Below are 19,030 nucleotides of genomic sequence, written 5' to 3' on the forward strand. Positions count from 1 at the left end.
TTTCTTATCTAATTCTAAAAACAGATTTGGTGTTAGATGATGTTGGTTTTCATTGCTCAGGTGAAGAAATTGAGGCAGCAAGAGGTTAGGTGTTTTCTTTTTCACGCAACTATTAGGTGACATTTCCAAGACTGGAATTCATGTCTCTTGACTCTAAATCCAATTTTTATAAAGCTTGCCTAAAGTGACTCTCATTTACTGAATTGTCATTGGTATTTCTTTGTACATATAAATAAATAATTTTATGGATTGCCACATAATGCAGATTAGGCAGGATAATTTATGAATTCTGATTTCTACTCTTCAAACCTATGCATACTTAATTTATAGAATGTTAATTAAAGTAATTCTCTTTTAATATGAGTAAACAAATGGTGCTATACTTAAAATTATGGTGATTTTTCAAAAAAGTATTTTGGAAAAGTATTATATTTATTTTCCATCAAATGTATGTGAGTATACACACAAAAACACACTTGCCAACATTTGTGTGTGTTTATATATACAAATATGTGCATATGCATATAAACTAAAATACATGTATTTAGATGGCACCAGGATTAATGAAAAGAATTAAGTCATTAATGCTAGTTGCAGTTGTAATGAAAGTCACATAGTGGATGAATGCAGAATAGTTACAATGAAGATAGAATTTTCTTTAGCCTTGGCTGTAAGTAAAATGTCATACATCATAGTTTGTTGAATTTTCTTGCTCTTTCCCTGTTGTTGATAGAGTAAAAGATATACTTTGGACTGGAGATTAAACTCTTAAGAAATAACAGACCGATGCTGACTCATAGTTAAGGGTCCTTACTTAATTTACATGCAATTTTTAGTTTTAGAATAATTCATTGAGATAAATATTTTCTGCTCTGCTCTTCAAGCACTATGTTAATTACTGAAGACTCAGACATTTTCAAATAAAAGAACCTGTAATATATGATCTCTTCCGTTAGCAGCTTACAGTTCAGATGAGCAAATACGCTCAGCAGTTTTACTCATGGAGTAGTTCATTCCAGGTAATCCAACAGATGATGTCTCATTAAGAGTGCAGAGGAAGTCCGATAACTTCCAGTGCGGATGGGGAGTCACAGATGATGGAGAAGGTGTCATCTGGGTGGGCGTTTTTGGCAACTGGTAGAATTTGAAGATTAGAAAAGGGAAATACTTTCAGGTACAAAGCAGAGGGAACAAACAGCACATTTGGTGGATGGTAAGGAAACCTGGCTTTGCATGATGAATAGTGGCTGAACAAAATCAGGGAAATTCAGAGGTAAATAAACTGGCAATGTGGGAGGCATGAATAAATTTGGTCTTAAGTCTATTGAATTTCACTGATAATGCGATTTTCAAGGAGACCTTTATAAATGGCAGTTTGTAGGCACAGTAGTTGGCTCTTAAGCATTTAGTAAATGAAACACAATGCTGGCAAGAATCAGAGCCACCCCTAGAGGATGGAATGTCTTCTGCAAAGAGGTGACAGCTAACTGGGGGAGGATGAGTCATTATTGGAAAGCAGGACAGCATCCTTTGGGCTGAAAACAGTAGTCATTTATTTAAGCTATCTCTGGCTGGTGGTTGTCTTTGACATTTTTCTTATTTGGTATATGGAAAAAATGTAGCACAAGATGTCCAATACTGCAGGCTTAAAATTAAGACTTTTAATTTAAAGCGTGAGTTGATTGTATTATTTATTTTCTTTTTTGAAAATTGAGCTATTTGAAATACCATCCCCGAATGAGGTGGGCAGTCTTATTTGCCTTGGTTTATGCTGCCTCTAAGTCATCTTTACATTAGTATTTGCAATCTTTACTGAATACCTCTTGTGAGGAAGACAATAAAGAATAAGAGGAAAATGAGATTTTTAGTTTGTTTGGAATACAGAGTGTATGGGAAGTGTAATAGATTAGAAGTATAAAGTCTCAATGTTGTGCTAAATGGGCACCATTAAAGGTTTTGAACCATCAATGTTTTTAGGCTTTTAGATGGTACAGGGGAGTTGTTTTTAGGAGTTGTTTTTAGGTTTATTTTGGATGATATAGGGGGACATATTGGTTCACTTGTACTGTTGTGTTTGATTCTCATATCTTTTGCTTTTAAATAGGTGAACAGTTTTTCAAATGGCAAATATGTTAAAGTATACTAAGTGGCATCAGATAATATTCAGTACTGTAAAGTCTCAATTTTAGATATCACCTCGCTGGAAAAATAATAGGATCAAATAAGCGGTACCAGGTAAGGAGAAACAGAATTCATTATCAGTGAGCCTGTATTCCTCACCTTGATCCTTATGCATAAAATAAAAGGAAGTTTTAATAACATTATTTAAAGAAAAGGAAGAAAAAATATTTGCCATACTCCTAAGGAATGAGTCAGTTGTTACATAGTCCACTATGTTTAATTCAGGGCCTTGATATATTTAGCTCCTTTGTGACTTGGAAAAATAGCCCAGAGAACAATATAGATGTTATTTTTAATATTACTTTTTCCTCCAGAAATCTAATTACATAAGAAATTTTTTATATCAACCAACCAGTCAGGCCAGTATCAGTGTCTAACTGCTAACATCATTCGCTATATTCGGTGAACTGTCTCTGTCAGCAGCTCAAATGTCAGCTTTTATAGAGAAGAGAAAAGCTGTCTCTTGTTCTCATTCTCATTTAGGCACTCCTCCCTTCTTCTTCCTTTCCCTCTCTTCCTCCCTCTCTCTTTTTTGAACACACACACACAGACACACACACACACACACACACACACACACCAAATAGTTAAAGCCATTGGATTGATGACTTGACCTCAGTGTGTTGTCAAGACTAGTTCTGAATTGTTAATGGCCAGTGAGATCCAAGTATCTCATTTGATAGAGCGATCCAGCTACTGTGGTGCTACGATGTTGATGGATGCAAGAGGGGAAATTAAAATCACTCTATATTTAACAATATAGGATTGGAAGTGTGAGCTTTTGATAAGGGAAATAGTTTATTCTCTAGAGTTGGTCAAAATGTGATTAACACAGGGTTACCAGGATTCTCTATTAATGAAGGCGTCTCTCAGCTATGTTTCCTTGTGTGTCTGTTTTTTAAATGAAATTAAATATCACAGGTCACAGGTCACATGAGGGGTCGATCTATGATTCTCTTTGACAAAAAATAGAATCTTGGAATATAGTGAGACGGTCGTGTAGAATGGAGACAACAATTGATTTGGGGTTTTGTAGAAAATATTTCTTTATTGTGTGGGAGTTCAACTAGATTAGAGTTTCCTAACCCAAATTTGATGGTAAACTATGTACTTGAAAAATATGACACAAGAGGGAACTGACATGTGAGCTAAAACTGCTGTCACTGAGCAAAATGAGAGGGAATCAGTGTGACAGTAAAAATTGGTTTGGTGCTACGGATAATATTATATTAATAACCTTTACTTAAACCTGAATATGCTGGTCCACTCACTGGCGGTTGATGTTTTGTTTTTTGTTGTTGTTGTTTGTTTGTTTTTTTGAGTCTGAGTCTGACCTGTCACCGAGGCTGGAGTGAAGTGACACAATCATGGCTCACTGTGGCCTCAACCTCCTGAGCCCAAGCAATTCTTTCACCTCAGCTTCCAGAGTATCTGGAACCACGGGTGCACACTACCATGTTCAAATAATTTATTTTTATTTTTGTAGAGGCAGAGTCTTACTATGTTGCCCAGGCTGGTCTTGGAAATCCTGGCTCAAGCGATCCTCCTGCCTCAGGCTCCCAAAATGCTAGGATTACAGACTTGAGCCATGGTGACTGGCCTCATAGGTTCTCAACTTAATTCTAACCTCCCCCCCCCCCCACCCAATTTCTAGTTTGGTAAAAACCCTTACGAAGGCAGACCAAGAAGCTGGCTGACAAACAAGATCACAGTTGGTACAGGCTTCAGGTTAGGTGGTATTGATGTCAGGCACATCCTAAATCTGTGAAGACTGCTGAAATAGGGGATCATCAGTCAGCATCACTCAGGGCATAAGTGAGAGGGCTGATATCAAGAATTAAGAGTTAAGGCATGAGTACACCTCTAGCCTTCTGAGTCTAATGGAACTTCAGACAGAGACAGCCAGCACCACGGACAGCTCTTCAGAGCTGTTGGGTGGATTTAAAAACTCCTAGGGGTTTTTCCTGGAAAAACTGCTTCTATTTCTTCCTAGCTAAAGAGGTCTACTGTAGACAAGTATCGTACTTTATGCAACCCCCACTTTTCTCATCTGCAATGTAGTAATAATATATATTCTGTATAGTTCTCCGGGTATACATATTAAATGATAAATTGAAAGTGAAAGTATGTGTCAGTGATACAAATTTAATAACCTTTCACTTTAAATCATTGCCCTTTATCTACCTAAGATTGTATTATGTCAAGGAAAATTGCCAGCTTCTTCTCAGAGTATGAAATAACAGTTAAATAAACTGATGGGAGAAACTGGGATACGGTAAACAGATACACATTTTATTGGTGAGAGATGGGAACTAGGATTTATTGTATACCGTTAGGTTCAAACATATGCTCTTATAATTCTTATGCCATTTAATTTTTATAACCACTCTGTGTTCCTATCAAGGAATGGAGGGGTCAGTCCATGTCATGTTCTTCCACTGTGCCATATTTCTCCTATTCCTACTGATGGGGTGGAATGGGTGGCATCAGGTATGCAGGGCCAGAGTGATGGTAGAATTCCAACTCGTGGCTGTCCCAAGAGTGGTCTCTTCTGAGGGTTTTCCTGATTGCAGGAAGTGGAAGTGAAGAAGAGACAGAGGGGGTAAGGAACACAGCTTAGGCCCCCCAACAAGGAGATATCAGCGCATTCCTGGCCACGAGGTGGAGCAGGGTATCCGGGGGCCCTTTGGAGGGAGGTGAACCAGGTTGTTGCTGAGTTTACTGTGGGTTGGTCATGATAGGAATCTTCTCAAAGACCCTTAACCTAGCTAATATTGAAGGAAATTAAAAACCATACTTTGATATCTGTGTGCGATAACTTTATGTAATACAGTGACAGCTTAGGGAAAAGCATCTATCTTTACAATTGGGGTATTTTAAAGGGAATGAAAAAGTCTTGTGCCATTAACATTTAGTATTTCTGTCTTTGATAAAACCAGAGTATATTTTGTGTGATCCCTTGGTGTTTAATTTGAATCATTATTTCAGAACAATTTCAGAACATAATAGTGTATCTAATTTTTATGAACATGAGTTTTACATGTGGTTAATGACTGTTTTCATTTGTTATTTGACAAATATAAAACGTGTGATAATGGAAAATGATCAAGTAGCAAAGAAATGCCCTCAACAACTTTCCATATGTTTTGTCTTATGTACATAAGGATGTAGACAGCTTTATGAGACAGACTATACTATACAAGTACTTTTGTCTGAAGATTAGCTGGGCTGAGGCTTTTTTCTTTTTATAACAGCTTGATAGATGTTTGTGATTATCTGTTCAATAGCCCATTTAGGACTAGGTTGAAGAAGCAGCAATTTTCTACATAGGTAGCATTTTAGATTTATTATCAGAGGGAAATGATTATTGTATGATGCTGTTGTCCCTTAGAACTTTCAAGAGGAAAATGTTAGGATTAGGTAGTTATATAATAATTTATTTGATGGAAGGAGCACTGAGGTTGAAATCAGAAGATACAAATTTGAATGCTTGCTTCTATACCCACTAGATGCATAGCCTTTAGTAAGTTGTTCAGACCCTCAGAGCCACAGTTTGCTGTTATAAAAATGAGACTCTCCATGTAACTCAGGGAATGGTTGTGAGATTACATTAGATGATATTTGCGAAAGTGCTGAAAATGTGTAACACATTTTTTAAAGAAACTGTTTATAATAATTCTCCTTTGTGTTTATTTTCTACAGAAAGTGAGTGAGAAGGTTGGAGGAGCTGAAGGAACCAAGCTAGATGATGACTTCAAAGAGATGGAAAGGGTAAGCCTTCACAACTGCCTAGTGTTCCCTTTGACATAAAAATGTCTGCCATAATTAGAGGAGAAGAAAAAACGGGAGAGGGCAACTGTTTTCCACTGGTCTCTGAGAATACATTTTGTTATTTACAACTACTTTTCATGTATATTTTAAAACATAAAATGTAAAATATTCTGTCTTCCCTTTGTACTGTCCTGAGAGCAAAACCTCAGTGAGGGTGAAAGGTCACAATGCACTTTTTCTGATGGGTTTCATCATCATTTTTAAAAAATAAGGACAGCGTTGAGCTGATGTTTGAATTAGGGTGAGATGGGTAGAAAAGAAGCTGTAGAATGACATCCGAAATGTTTTTGGGAGAGTTTAAGTCACTTTCTGGCTTTAAGGACCTTCCTTACTAGATGATTGGCCAGAGGCAGCCAAGTATAGTGGAGAGAATACAGTTTTGGAGCCTGTTCGACCTTGGCTCAAACTTCCCTTTCTACCATGTGTCGCAAAAGTCCATCTATTGATCAGAGACTCTTTTTACTATTTTATTGTTACTATTGTTGTGATTTTTTGAGATGGAGTCTTGCTCTGTTGCCCAAGCTGGAGTGCAGTGGCATGATCTTGGCTCACTGCAACCTCTGCCTCCTGAGTTCAAGTGATTCTCCTGCCTCAGCCCCTTGAGTGTCTGGGATTACAGGCACACACCACCACATCTGACTAATTATTATATTTTTGGTACAGATGGGGTCTTACCATGTTGGCCAGGCTGGTCTCGAACTCCTGACCTCAGGTGATCTGCCCACCTCAGCCTCCCAAAGTGCTGAGATTACAGGTGTGAGCCACTGCGTCCAGCAGAGCCCCTTTTTAAGTGAATGTAAAGTGAGAATACTAATACTCATTTGGGGGATTTTAGTTAAGGATTAAAAATAATGTAGCTTATTTAGCTTTCTGCTTAAAAGATAGGTTCTCAGCAAGTGAGGGTAGAAGTGATGAACAAAACATCTCATTTTCTTGGGACATAAGCCATATTTTCTCTTTTACTTTTACTTTAAGGCTCTTCAGAGCAAGTGATATTTAGGGTTATGATTAGAAGTGTGTATTACATTGTGCACAGAAACATTTTAGGTCTTAAGTGGGTGGTGGGTAATGGATCTGAGAGTACCAATCCTGTACTTGAACAGAAGAGGATGTTGCAAACTTGTGGTACCTAGAAACCGCATTTAAGCATTGTTAAGAATATTGCTTGTGTATTTTGTTATAACAAAGCAGTTTTTTTATATTCTGATTTTTATTCTACCAGAAGTTTTTTAGGGACTGGATATTTTTTTAGTCTACATCAGATCCAACAGGCTACCTCAGTTTTGCTATGTTTGTATGAAGAGTCAAACAAAAAATTCCTAGGTGTACCTCAGTGTAGTATGGGAAATTTAAAAAAATCCTAGGTACCTTCTGCCTTGTCTTTTTTAGTTTTTCTCTTGAAGAGTTTATTGATGAATTCAATAAGTATTTACTTTGTGTCTTCCATGAACCAGGAGATAGGATATAGACAAGGTTCCTGAGTGCATGAAGTTCATAGTCTAGTGGGGAGGGCAAACTTGGGGCAAGTAATGACCAGCGTGGCAAGAAGGAAAACTCATGGGGCTACAGAAACCCAGCACAGAGGAAACTCACCCATACTGCATTGTCAAGGAGAACCTTACTGACAGTTAAGTGAAGATGGGGAAGAGTTAGCAGAGCCTGGTAAAGGAAACAGCATGCAAGCAGGCAAGAGGGAATAGCTGAGTTCCCCCCTACCCACCCCCCATAAAAGATAAGCTGCCAAGAGGCAGGGTTTTGTGAAATCAGATTGCATAGTATTGACCCAGCTGGTCATTCTGGCTAAGTTCTTGAGATAGACCTCCCTGATGCGTACCCACTGGTGAGGAGATTTTATACTGGAATTCTGAGTCCCAGCCTTCAGAAGTCTGGAAAACCAGACTTACAGCTGAAGTCTGCCTGCTACGTGCTCCAGGTGGACCAAAGTCTGCATTGGTTCCTATTTCTTATCTCTGGATGGTTCTAAATACCACCTGATCCTCAACCCAAGCTGGTAGCCACTAATATCCATAGTTCTGGAAATAGTATTTTACCCATCAATCTTGTAAAGCATCTGAGACTCCAGGAACTGACACACATTTCCAAAATGTCTTGTCTTTGACTTTTCTACTGCCCATAAAATTGGAGTTCCTCACATTTCATTTGAGCAGCCCATGGGTTAATCAGCCTCTGTCTTCACCCAGACTTGCTTGATCCCTCCTTGTCCTTTGATGCTCCTCCTTCCCCGCACCCCTGGAGAGCATTTATAGTATGCCACGTGGCCAATGTCATGTAATTAATGAAAGATGAGGCAGGTATTTAGGAATTTGGAACTAAGTATCAGGAATCAGAATTTGACACTTCCTTTTAGCATCTGCTGGTACTAAAGGGAATAAGCTAGGCAGCTCACTGTCTAAACTGAGACAAACTAACTTTCTGTTTCTTAAATGAGACTAAAAAGAATAGGAAATTTGGATACCTGAGTAGAATCTATCACTGAGCAACTAATTAGACCTTTGGAGATTTATTTTGATGAGAAATGTATGCCAGTTTTGCAAACTAACTGAAATAAAAAGAGAATCCTGCGAGGATTTTACTTTAGGTAAATACCAACAGACCTTCCTCTGAGTCTGAAATTAAGGTATAAGGATTATTTCTCCTAATTTATAGAAATGTTTCTGAAGCTTTTATTTCAAAATACAGATATTCCGGCAACAAAGTAAACTTCTGATTGACTGAAGAACATACTCATGGCTCTTTACTTGGGTTTATACCTGAGTAAATTGAGAGATTTAGGTTTCAGTGCAGTGTGGAAATTGTTTTACTCTGTTTAATTCTGTATATCTTTTGTTTCATCTGTGTCTCTGTTGCAAATTTTGTACTCTCGACCCATGCTAAATTTACATGGATAGTGTAAGATTTCTGTGCTAATTGAAAAGCACTTGCTTTGGATTTAGACTCTCAAATCTTTTCTCTCCTGTTAATTTGTTATTCACACAAATGTTTTATTTTAGCTCAGTGTTCCCAAGCAGGTAGAAGAATTGCCTTTCCATAGTTGGTTTTCTGCTCATCAGGCATTTGGGGGACCTTTGCCTGATGAAGAGAGACCTTTGCTCATCTGTATTCTCAGAGGTGCAATTAGATAACAAAATGAAATAAATTAGAGGTTTGCTTTAAGCAGCACTACTGGGAGAGAGAAGTGGGTTTTCCTAGGGGTATTTCTCTAATCAGCCACCCCAGCCGCTCTCTGGCTGAGGTGCAGTAAAATCAGCATGTGTATGCCTTAGCTCTGCAGCCCTCCTCTCCCTGAGCTGATTGGATGGAATCCTGCTGCTGTGCTGTCTCTGTAGGATCCCTGCCCATCATTATTTCTCTCCTCTTAAGTGCCTTGCATGGAATTCTTTCTGTTTTCATTTTAAATGCTGTCTGTTGCTTACAAGCTTTGTTAAACACAGGCTAAATGTCTTACTCTGGTGCAACATTGGAGGATTTCTTCTTTGAAAAGCTATAGGTTTTTTTTTGTCAAGAGGAAGTTCTAAAATTTGAAGAACTCTGATTCCTTCTCAAATTTTCTCAGTTGTTGCAATGATTGTGTAGTTTTTTGTTGTGTTTACAGTTACATTCATTAATATATTCAGAACGTGCCTCCATGTTAAGGCACTATCCCTGTCTTCAAGGGGCTTCCAGTTTTGATTTTTAAAAAATAGGTACGTAAATCAGTACCTTACAGAACATAGTGCTTGGTGTCCTGGGTAGGATTCCCATGGAATCTTCAGGCTGGGTATATCAGACTTTCTAGAAGAGAGAAGGTGTCTGAGCTAAATCCTGAACATGTCTCTTGTCCCTGATTATATGGTTCATTCAGAATTCTAAGCTGAGGAATATAGTATCGCTTTTGCAGCCTGAAAATTATCCTGGGAAATCTCTACTGTTGAACCCAGAAGATGTACTAGGGATAGAAACATGTCTATAGGTGCTTCAACAAAAATGGGATTCTTTTTAAGGAGCAGCCTTGAGTTTTAGGAAGAGCAAGTTGTTGAGAAAGAATGCCCTTTTGTATGAGAGTAAGAGAGGATTATTGGCAGAGTCGGTGTGGAGAAAGTCCAGTAGGGAAATGTCCATGGTCATTATCTTCATACACTCAGTCACTGGGTGGAGAGGGGTTCAATTTTTCTATCCAGCCCAAGTGGTAGAGCTAGAATTAAGGAGGAGAAACCATGGGGAGATAGATTCTGGCTCAAAACTTTTGGCTCTCAAAGCTGGGTTTTTGGTGTGTGTTTTTTGTTTTGTTGTTTTGTTTGTGTGTGTGGTTTTTTTTTTGCCTCAGGAATGACTGAATTCCCTATCACTGCCCATGTTTGACTCCCTAGTTCCCACTGCCCATGTTGGAACACAGGCTGACCCGCTAGTTCCCTGCCATCATGTGAGGCACACCAGTCATCTCTTGTGAGTTTTGTGTTTAGTGATTTGTTACTAATAATGTCACTTTTTAATGATGTCACTCTTACTTGGATTCCAGCGATCTCTCTCAAGTGGGAGAGAAAGGAGTAGAGTTCCAGCTAGAATGCTCTGAGCAACACATATCCCTGAGTGCACCTATGGACGTCTCCTTCATGGTGTGATAAGAAAGGAGAAGGCATGGAGCATTGTGCTAAGACACACACCCCCTGGTGTGGGGATGTAAGAAGGGCCAGAGCCCCAAACAAGATGAGCTGTAAAGACATCTTTCTCCTTAGTCTGAAATTGAGTGATAACAAGCTTCTTCTGAGTTACATGTTTGCAATATAGTTCCAAGCTTATATTCATTAAAGGTAATGACCAAGAAAATTAACAGCAAAAAAATACATTGGAGAAATCACAGCATTCTAATAACCTTGTTTGTTTTTCTTTTTAACACGTCGTCAGTTGGGCTTTCAGAATACATAAGATAATGCTTTAAATCATGGCAGCTTGGGGACAGATGCATTAACTCTTCCGAGTCGGTAGGGGACTATTAAAAACATCACTCTTGTACCTGCGTGTATCTCGCTGCCAGACAGACCTTCCCAGGACACTGTTTTCATCATGTCTGCATGATTGTTTATTTACCTGTTCTTGTTCAGGAGTCTCAGTACTTTAAGTGGGTGTGTATGCATTATTAATAGTTGCATTTTCTTCAGTGACAGAGAAGTTAAGAATTTGAACATATTTTAGTTTTTCATATGACATTTTAACATTTCTTTTATGTTACCACTGTGAGTTACCCCATGTTCAAGTGGGTAATTCATCTACTTATTTATCTAATTTATTTATTTACTTATTTGGAGATTGAGCTCTCTCTCTCTTTTGTCCAGGCTGGAGTGTAGTAACTCAGTCATGCTCACTATCACCTCAAACTTCTGGGCTCAAGTGATCCTCCTGCCTCAGCCTCCCAAGTAGCTGGGACTACAGGCACACACCACCATGCCTGGCTAATTTTTATTATTTATTTTATCTTTGAGGTCCGATTTATTTCTTTTTTTAAACTTCTATTTTAAGTTCAGGGATACATGTGCAGGTTTGTTACATAGGTAGACGTGTCGTGGGGGTTTATTGTACAAATGATTTCATCACCCAGGTATTAAGCCTAGTACCCATTAGTTATTTTTCCTGATCGTCTCCCTCCTCCCACCCTCCACCCAACAGTGTGTGTTGTTCCCCTCTATGTGTCCATGTGTTCTCATCATTTTTGTCCCACTTATAAGTGAGAACATGTGCTATTTGGTTGTCTCTACCTGCATTAGTTTGCTAAAGATAATGGCCTCCAGGTCCATCCATGTCCCTACAAAGAACCTGATCTCTCTTTTTTATGGCTGCTTAGTATTCCGTGGTGTATACATATCACATTTTCTTTAGTCTGTCATTGTTGGGCATTTGGGTTGGTTCCATATCTTTGCTATTATTAATAGTGCTGCAGTGAAAACATGTGTGCATGTGTCTTTATAATAGAACAATTTATATTTCTTTGGATATATATAGAATAATGGGATTGCTGGGTCAAATGATACTTCTGTCTTTAGGACTTTGGGGAATCACCACACTGTCTTCCACAATGTACCAACAGTGTATTAAAAGACACAGACTGGCAAATTGGATAAAGAGTCAAGACCCATCAGTTTGCTGTATTCAGGAGACCCATCTCACATGCAGAGACACACATAGGCTCAAAATAAAGGGATGGAGGAAGATCTACCAAGCAATTGGAAAACAAAAAAAAAAGCAGGGGTTGCAATCTTAGTCTCTGATAAAACAGACTTTAAACCATCAAAGATCGAAAGAGACAAAGAAGGCCATTACATAATGGTAAAGGGATCAATTCATCAGAAAGAGCTAACTATCCTAAATATATATGCACCCAATAGAGGAGCACCCAGATTCATAAAGCAAGTCCTTAGAGACTTACAAAGAGACTTAGACTCCCATACAATAATAATGGGAGACTTGAACACACCACTGTCAACATTAGACAGATCAATGAGACAGAAAGCCAACAAGGATATCGAGGAGTTGAATTCAACTCTGCACCAAGCAGACCTAATAGACATCTACAGAACTCTCCACCCCAAATCAACAGAATATACATTCTTCTCAGCACCACATCGCCCTTATTCCAAAATTGATGACATAGTTGGAAGTAAAGCACTCCTCAGTAAATGTAAAAGAATAGAAATTATAACAAGCTGTCTCTCAGACCACAGTGCAATCAAACTAGAACTCAGGACTAAGAAACTCAATAGAAACCACTCAACTACATGGAAATTCAACAACCTGCTCCTGAATGACTACTGGGTACATAACAAAATGAAGGCAGGAATAAAGATGTTCTTTGAAACCAATGAGAACAAAGTTACAACATACCTGAATCTCTGAGACACATTTAAAGCACTGTGTAGAGGGAAATTTATAGCACTGAATGCCCACAAGAGAAAGCAGGAAAGATCTAAAATTGACACCCTAACATCACAATTAAAAGAACTAGAGAAGCAAGAGCAAACACATTCAAAAGCTAGCAGAAGGTGAGAAATAACTAAGATCAGAGCAGAACTGAAGGAGATAGAGACACAAAAATCCCTCCAAAAAATCAATGAATCCAGGAGCTGGTTTTTTGGAAAGATCAACAAAATTGATAGACCGCTAGCAAGACTAATAAAGAAGAAAAGAGAGAAGAATCAAATAGATGCAATAAAAAATGATAAAGGGGATATCACCACCAGCCCCACAGAAATACAAACTACCATCACAGAATACTATAAACACCTCTACGCAAATAAACTAGAAAACCTAGAAGAAATGGATAATTTCCTGTATACTTACACTCTCCCAAGACTAAACCAGGAAGAAGTTGAATCCTTGAATAGACCAATAACAGGCTCTGAAATTGAGGCAATAATTAATAGCCTGCCAACCAAAAACACTCCCAGACCAGATGGATTCACAGCCGAATTCTACCAGAGGTACAAAGTGGAGCTGGTACCATTCCTTCTGAAACTATTCCAATCAATAGAAAAAGAGGGAATCCTCCCTGACTCATTCTATGAGGCCAACATCATCCTGATACCAAAGCCTGGCAGAGACACAACAAAAAAAGAGAATTTTAGACCAATATCCCTGATGAACATCGATGCAAAAGTCCTCCATAAAATACTGGCAAACTGAATCCAGCAGCACATCAAAAAGCTTATCCACCATGATCAAGTGGGCTTCATCCCTGGGATGCAAGGCTGGTTCAACATACACAAATCAATAAATGTAAACCAGCATATAAACAGAACCAAAGACAAAAACCACATGATTATCTCAATAGATGCAGAAAATGCCTTTTGCAAAATTCAGCAGCCTTTCATGCGAAAAACTCTCAATAAATTTGGTATTGATGGAACATATCTCAAAATAATAAGAGCTATTTATGACAAACCCACAGCCAATATCATACTGAATGGGCAAAAACTGGAAGCATTCCCTTTGAAAACTAGCACAAGACAGGGATGCCCTCTCTCACCACTCCTATTCAACATAGTGTCTGAAGTTCTGGCTAGGGCATTCGGGCAAGAGAAAGAAATCAAGGGTATTCAGTTAGGAAAAGAAGAAGTCAAATTGTCCCTATTTGCAGATGACATGACTGTATATTTAGAAAACCCCATCGTCTCAGCCCAAAATCTCCTTAAGCTGATAAGCAACTTCAGCAAAGTCTCAGGATACAAAATCAATGTGCAAAAATCACAAGCATTCTTGTACACTAGTAACAGACAAACAGAGAGCCAAATCACGAATGAACTCCCATTCCCAATAGCTTCAAAGAGAATAAAATACCTAGGAATCCAACTAACAAGGGATGTAAAGGACCTCTTCAAGGAGAACTACAAACCACTGCTCAGTGAAATAAAAGAGGACACAAACAAATGGAAGAACATACCATGCTCATGGATAGGAAGAATCAATATCGTGAAAATGGCCATACTGCCCAAGGTAATTTATAGATTCCATGCCATCCCCATTAAGCTACCAATGACTTCCTTCTCAGATTTGGAAAAAACTGCTTTAAAGTTCATATGGAACCAAAAAAGAGCCCGCATCTCCAAGACAATCCTAAGCCAAAAGAACAAAGCTGGAGTCATCACGCTACCTGACTTCAAACTATACTACAAGGCTACAGTAACCAAAACAGCATGGTACTGGTACCAAAACAGACATATAGACCAATGGAACAGAACAGAGCCCTCAGAAATAATACCACACATCTACAGCCATCTGATCTTTGACAAACCTGAGAGAAACAAGAAATGGGGAAAGGATTCCCTATTTAATAAATGGTGCTGGGAAAATTGGCTAGCCAGAAGTAGAAAGCTGAAACTGGATCCTTTCCTTACTCCTTATACAAAAATTAATTCATGATGGATTAGAGAGTTAAATGTTACACCTAAAACCATAAAAACCCTAGAAGAAAGCGTAGGTAATACCATTCAGGACATAGGCATGGGCAAGGACTTCATGTCTAAAACACCAAAAGCAATGGCAACAAAAGCCAAAATTGACAAATGGGATCCAATTAAACTAAAGAGCTTCTGCACAGCAAAAGAAACTACCATCAGAGTGAACAGGCAACCTACAGAATGGGAGAACATTTTTGCAATCTGCTCATCTGACAAAGGACTAATATCCAGAATCAGTAAAGAACTCAATCAAATTTACAAGAAAAAAACAACCCCATCAAAAAGTGGGCAAAGGATATGAACAGACACTTCTCAAAAGAAGACATTCATACAGCCAACAGACACATGAAAAAATGCTCATCACTCGCCATCAGAGGAATGCAAATCAAAACCACAATGAGATACCATCTCACACCAGTTAGAATGGCAATCATTTAAAAAAATCAGGAAACAACAGGTGCTGGAGAGGATGTGGAGAAATAGGAACACTTTTACACTGTTGGTGGGACTGTAAACTAGTTCAACCATTGTGGAAAACAGTGTGGCGATTTCTCAAGGATCTAGAACTAGAAATACCATTTGACCCAGTCATCCCATTACTGTGGATATGTCCAAAGGATTATAAGTCATGCTACTATGAAGACACATGCACATGTATGTTTATTGCGGCACTATTCACAATAGCAAAGACTTGGAACCAACCCAGATGTCCATCAGTGACAGACTGGATTAAGAAAATGTGGCACATATACACCATGGAATACTATGCAGCCATAAAAAAGGATGAGTTTGTGTTCTTTTTTAGGGACATGGATGTGGCTGGAAACCATCATTCTCAGCAAACTATCGCAAGAACAGAAAACCAAGTACCGCATGTCCTCACTCATAGGTGGGAATTGAACAATGAGATCACTTGGACACAGGAAGGGAAGCATCACACACCAGGTCCTATTGTGGGGAGGGGGTTGGGGGAAGGATAGCATTAGGACATATACCTAATGTAAATGACGAGTTAATGGGTGCAGCACGCCAACATTGCACATGTATAACATATGTAACAAACCTGCGCATTGTGCACATGTACCCTAGAACTTAAAGTATAAAAAAAAAAAGAAAGAATAGCATTGAATCCATAAACTGCCATTAAAATGGCAATATCACCATTTTAATATTGAGTCTTCCTATCCATGAGCATGGAATGTTTTTCCATTGTTTGTATCATCTGTGATTTCTTTCAGCAGTGTTTGTAGTTCTTCTTGTAAAGAACTTTCAGCTAGGTGTGGTGGCTCATGCCTGTAATCCCAGAACTTTGGGAGGCTGAGGAGGGCAGATCATGACGAGGTCAGGAGATGGAAACCATCCTGGCTAACGCAGTGAAATCCCGTCTCTACTAAATATACAAAAAATTAGCTGGGTGTGGTGGCAGGTGTCTATAGTCCCAGCTACTTGGGAGGCTGAGGTAGGAGAATGGCGTGAACTGAGGTGGCCGAGCTTGCAGTGAGCTGAGATCACACCACTGCACTCCAGCCTGGGCAACAGAGCGAGACTCCATCTCAAAAAAAAAAAAAAAAAAAAAAAAAAAGAACTTTCACCTCCCTGGTTAACTGTATTCCTAGGTGTTTTATTATTTTTGTGGCAATTGTGAAGGAGATTGTTCCTGATTTGGCTCTTGGCTTGACAGTTATTGCTGTATAGGAACACTAGTGATTTTTGAACATCGATTTTGTATCCTGAGACTTTGCTGAAGTTCTTTATCAGCTTAAGAATCTTTTTGGCTGAGACCGTGGGGTTTTCTAGACATAGGATCATACCGTCTGCAAACAGGGATAGTTTGACTTCCTGTCTTCCTACTTGGATGCCCTTTATTTCTTTCTCTTGCCTAATTGGCCTGGCCAGGACTTCCAATACTATGTTGAATAGGAGTAGTGAGAGAGGGCATCCTTGTCTTGTGCCAATTTTCAAGGGAAATCCAGCTTTTGCCCATTCAGTATGATGTTGGCTATGGGTTTGTCATATATGGCACTTACTATTTTGAGGTGCATTCCTTTAATACCTAGTTCATTGGGACTTTTTAACATGAATAGATGTTGAATTTTATTGAAAACCTTTTGTGCGTCTATTGAGATAATCATGTATTTTTTTTCTTTAGTTCTGTTTATGTGATGAATCATATTTATTGACTTGCATATGTTGAACCAACCTTGCATCCTAGGGATAAAACCTACTTGGTAATGGTGGATAAGCTTTTTGACATGCCTCTGGATTTGGTTTGCCAGCATTTTATTGAGGATTTGCATCAGTGTTCATTAAGGACCTTGGCCTGAAGTTTTCTTTTTTGTTGTATCTTTGTGCCTAATTTTTAAATCTTTTGTATAGGTGGAGTCTCACTTTTTCCCAGGCTAGTCTTGAACTCCTGGCCTTAAGCAATCCTCCTGTCTTGGCCTCCCAAAGCATTGGGGTAACAGACATGGGCTACCATGCCTGACTTAATTCATTTATATATTAATGATCACTAAACTCACAAACTGTCGGTGCTGCCTTTAAGGTGTCTATGTTTTTCTTAAACTTCACTCTGCTACAGCATCTGGTATAATGTGGTATCTAATAGTATGAAATCATATCTTTCAGTCCTTGTATTGCTCCAGAAATAATGCCATGGTGTTCACGAGTCCTATCACCTAAGTTCTGGAAATGCCAACTTTTATTTTCTTTAGGGAAGAAGGTAATATTCACATGTCTCTGGAAGAGTAACCCCATTGTAGTCCTTTCCATGCCTTCTGTTCTCTAGTATCTTGTCTCTGAAGACCGAGACAGCTGGTGAAATAATCAGCATCATCTGTAGACTCAGCATGGTGTTACTATTAGTGAAGCCAGCACCTAGCACAGGGATCAAGGTTTTTTTTAAGTGCTTTAGGTTTTTTGGGCCAGAGGGTCTCTGAGGTCTCTTACAACTCCTTGCCCATGCTGTTGAAACACAAAAGCATCCATTGACAGCATTTAAATGAATGATTGTGGCTGTTTTCCAACAAAACTTTATCTAAGGATGCTGAAATTTGAATAATTATTTTATTCTGTAAAATAGTAGTCTCATTTCAGATTTTTTCAACCATTTAAAAGTGTAGAAACGGAAGTTTTTATTACCTAAAAAAAAAAAGTGTGTATCTATATATTTACAGTTTCACTTTCTTTAAACTGCCTTCCCTAATGGCTCCTCACACCAATCCCAGGCAAGGTTAGTTGAAGATGGAGGCTCAGGAGCTTATAAGATGAGAAGTTCTTGTAATTTAGGGTGCATCAAAACTCACTTTCAAGTAGAAATTGGAAATTTTCGACATTGAGAAAAATAACAGTTACATGTCATAAGTTCAGAGTTAAACTGTGCTGTTCTCAAATGGCAGTAAGCTGAATTCTGGGAGTTTATGGGAATTGCTAGTTATAATAAATTACTTAAGCGTAAATCTTCTTTATGCTAATTTCGTCAGGCCTGTTACTAAGAGAATATGTGCTTGGATATTACCAGCTTAGGTATATAAATAAGTCTCCTAGCAAGTGCATAACAAGGCACATTCAGGAGTCTCCTGGTGTTATGGCCCTCAGCTGGTCTCGGCTGACACAGTCTCCTTTAGCAAAAGAGTCCTGGGCATTATTATTGAGGACAGAGGTGGACAGAAGTTAGAAACTGGTCAGCCTCCTACTGGCAGATGACTTCAGAATAGTGACTAGTCATTGGACCATTCAGTTCTTCTGGTACTTTTTTAAAGAAAGCCTCTGTTTCATGGTCTTCTCCTTACAACAACGCCAAAGAGCTCCTTTCCCTTCTCTAGGCCACAGATGTGGACACTTAATAAATTAAAGCATTAAACAGAATGCTCCCCTGGTCTCTTCCTCTTATGTCCATGAACTCTGTCAAGTAATTACTTGTAAGAATGCAGTCATGCCTGGCTCTGTGTCTCATGCCTGTAATCCCAGCACTTTGGGAGGCCAAGGCGGATGGATCACTTGAGGCCAGGAGTTCAAGACCAGCCTGACCAATGTGGCAAAACCCCGTCTCTACCAAAAAATACAAAAATTAG

General features: G+C 38.8%; 1 protein-coding gene across 2 annotated transcripts in view; it reads left to right on the forward strand.

Annotated features, from left to right (window-relative positions):
- Positions 1 to 19,030, forward strand: part of SH3GL2 (SH3 domain containing GRB2 like 2, endophilin A1) — a 236,923-nt gene that overhangs the window by 178,986 nt on the left and 38,907 nt on the right. For both annotated transcript variants that reach the window (XM_073021633.1, XM_007969156.3), the window contains exon 2: positions 5,884 to 5,952. In XM_073021633.1, the coding sequence (XP_072877734.1) occupies positions 5,944 to 5,952 (9 nt within the window). In that variant the 5' untranslated portion in view covers positions 5,884 to 5,943. The remainder of the gene's footprint in view (positions 1 to 5,883; positions 5,953 to 19,030) is intronic.

The sequence above is a fragment of the Chlorocebus sabaeus genome, chromosome 12 (genome assembly GCF_047675955.1).
Source record: "Chlorocebus sabaeus isolate Y175 chromosome 12, mChlSab1.0.hap1, whole genome shotgun sequence".
NCBI classification, from domain to species: domain Eukaryota; kingdom Metazoa; phylum Chordata; class Mammalia; order Primates; family Cercopithecidae; genus Chlorocebus; species Chlorocebus sabaeus.